The sequence below is a fragment of the Tupaia chinensis genome, unplaced genomic scaffold (genome assembly GCF_000334495.1).
Source record: "Tupaia chinensis unplaced genomic scaffold, TupChi_1.0 Scaffold000201_2, whole genome shotgun sequence".
In the NCBI taxonomy this organism is placed as follows: domain Eukaryota; kingdom Metazoa; phylum Chordata; class Mammalia; order Scandentia; family Tupaiidae; genus Tupaia; species Tupaia belangeri.
In genome coordinates, this window is record NW_006159677.1 from 242,758 (window position 1) to 245,541 (window position 2,784).

Below are 2,784 nucleotides of genomic sequence, written 5' to 3' on the forward strand. Positions count from 1 at the left end.
AAAAAAAAAAAAATCAAATAATGTTTTTTAAAAAAAAGAAGAAATTAAGACTTACCTGGAACTGGCACCCTGTCCCCTGCCCATGTCCTAAAGCCGGGTGGATGGGAGGCCTCGGCCTTCATGCTAGTCTACCGCAAGACCCCTCCTTCCCCTGCACAGTCCCTCTCAAAACCCTGCCCTCTGGTCCCCACCTCCCCAACCCCACTCGCTCACCTCAGGAGCCCCCAGCCCCTTCCAGGTCCTGCTCTTCCCGGTGACCCCAAGATTGGGCACTGAAGCCGTATACCCCAGAGCTGCCTGGGCTCCCATTCTGGTGTATGAAGGCCTCCCGTTTCCCTGTTTTCAGTGTGTCCCCAACTGCCGGGGGATAAGGTGCCAGCAGGCCCACCCCCTCATGGTCACGAGGGCTCAGTGCTGTGTGAAGAGCTAGCTGTGAGTGGTCCCGAGTGCTCCCCCAGGGGCCTGGGGGTGTCCAGGACTGTATCGGAATTGTCTGTCTGTCTGTCTGTCTGTCTGCTGCTGAGAGAGACCTTGGGGAACAGCCAGCTAGCATTCCTTACCATATTATCCCTGTAGACAGCAAGGAGCCGGAGATGAGGGTAAACAGCAGAGTCCCTAAGGGGATGGGGGGGCTTCTCCAGGGGACCGCTCAGTGCTGGAACCTTCCGGGGACTCCCACTGGGGGAGGAGCTGTGGGCCGTGGCTTTCCCTTTCACAGCTTAGGTCCTCGGATGGTTTGCAATCACCTATCTCAAAACCAAGATGGTTTTCCTCTCGGTTTTATTTTTTATATTTATTTATTTATTCATTCATTCTTTGGAGAAGTTTTTGCTATAGGGCGCAGGCGCTAACCAGACAGACAGAGAGAGAGACAGACAGAAAGCAAGAAATCACCCCCCAGGAGGGATGGCCACACCGCAATCCCTTCTCCTCCATTCTCCTCTCGGGATCTTGGGCACGCACGCACACGCGCCCGGTGTGAGTTTAAGCCATCAGGTCTGGGACTCGAACCGCGGTCGACTACATGGGAGTCCAGCGACATAGCCATGACGCCAACTGCTGGTCCCTCTTCTCGGTTTTAAATGCATCTGAGGGCCAGCCGGTGGCGGAGTGGTTAAGGTGGCTGGATCCCACAGGGTCGACTTCGCAGTTCCAAACCGGGCAGCTCGAAAGGCCCACCAGGCCCACGTGCATGCGTGCCCAAAATCCTGAGCGGAGAATGGGAGAGAAGGGATTGTGGCATGGCCATTCCCCTGGGGGGTGTCTTCTCAGTTCAGTTCCCTCTCATCTCTGTGTCGGTCTGTCTCTCTTTCTCTGGGTACTTATATGTACCCTATAGCAAACTAAAACATATTTATTCTTTTTTTGTTTTTGTTTTTTTAATTCCCAGGGACAGAACGCCTCCACCCAATGGGGCGTAGTCACTGTAATCCTTTTCCCTCCATTTCTCCATCCCGTTGGGATTTGGGGCATGCACATACACACACCTGGCATATTTTTCAAGGCAACAGGGCCAAGATTCAAACTGTGCTCTGCCACGTGGGATCCATCTCCCTTAACCACTAGGCTACAGGGCCTCCCATTCCTCCCCCACTCCTAATTGTGTGGGGTTTTTTTTTAATAATTTTTAAAAATTTACTTCTCTTTATTTATTTATTTATTTATTTTAATTTGACCAGAGAGATACAAAGAGAGAGAGAGAAAGTGAGAAAGCAAGCCACCAGGTCCGGGACTCGAACCGTGGTCGGCCATGTGGGAGTGTCCAGCACCTTAACCACCACCCTTACCCGCCCCGCCCCCGGCTGGTTCCCCCAAATTGTTTTTTTAAAATTTTTGGTTTTTTTTTTTTTTTTTTTTAAGAGCTTTTTGCCTTAAGGTTTGTGCATTCACCAGAGAGACAGACAGTGAGAGGGAAAGTGAGAAATCACCCCCCAGGGGAGATGGCCACATTGTAATCCCTTCTCCTCCATTCTCCTCCTGGGATCTTGGGCATGCGCACACATACCCGGTGTGAGTTTCAACCCACGGGTCTGGGACGTGGGAGTCCAGCGACGTAACCACCACGCCATCTGCTGCACACCCCCCTCCAATTCCTTTTCATTGAACTTTTCAGAAAAATCCTCCAAGTATTAGAAACTCCTTGACCCCCTGGTAGGGGAAAAGCCAGGCTTTTGCAGACGCACGTTCACAGGCAGGACGTCCCCTTAGCCTGTCTCCGGGCTGTCCAGAGCCAGGTTGAGCCATGCCTCTGATGACCCTGGGGTTCTCTCTGTCCCTTTGGGCGTCAAAGCTGTGTCTGATACAGACGTGGGGGCAAGGGGACGGTTGGGTTCCGAGCCCAAGAGGTGGCAGGTTAAATCCAGGTGCATCCATGCACTTTGCAGACGCCAGGGCGGGTCAGGACTTGGGGGCCTGTGTGCCCCGCTGGTCCCTGAGCCGCGTGCTCAGACCCCAAGCCACGCAGCCCCAGCCTTGCAACTCCCTGCACCGCGCTCCGCCCAGACCCCATAACCCACCCTGCGTTTCTCCTTTGCAGTTTGGGAATGAGGAGCAGCAGCTGGCCTGGGCCAAGCGGGAGAGCGAGAAGGCGGAGCAGGAGAGGCTGGCGCGGCTGCGGCGGCAGGAGCAGGAGGACCTGGAACTGGCCATCGCGCTCAGCAAGGCCGACATGCCGGCCGCGTAGACGCGGCGCCCCCGGCAGGCAGGATGGCGGAGGAGCAAAGGCAGGCATCTCTATATTACTCAACTCCCCCCCCCCCACACCAACACACAAAGCGTCCCCGT

General features: G+C 54.7%; 1 protein-coding gene across 7 annotated transcripts in view; it reads left to right on the forward strand.

The window, feature by feature from the left end:
- The window catches only part of EPS15L1 (epidermal growth factor receptor pathway substrate 15 like 1), a gene marked incomplete at its 5' end in the record, with an annotated part of 101,740 nt that overhangs the window by 97,498 nt on the left and 1,458 nt on the right, over nt 1-2,784 (forward strand). For 3 of the 7 annotated variants that reach the window (XM_027771315.1, XM_027771317.1, XM_027771319.1), the window contains 1 exon segment: nt 2,537-2,776. In XM_027771315.1, coding sequence (XP_027627116.1) covers nt 2,537-2,683 — 147 coding nt within the window. 7 annotated transcript variants of the gene reach the window in all.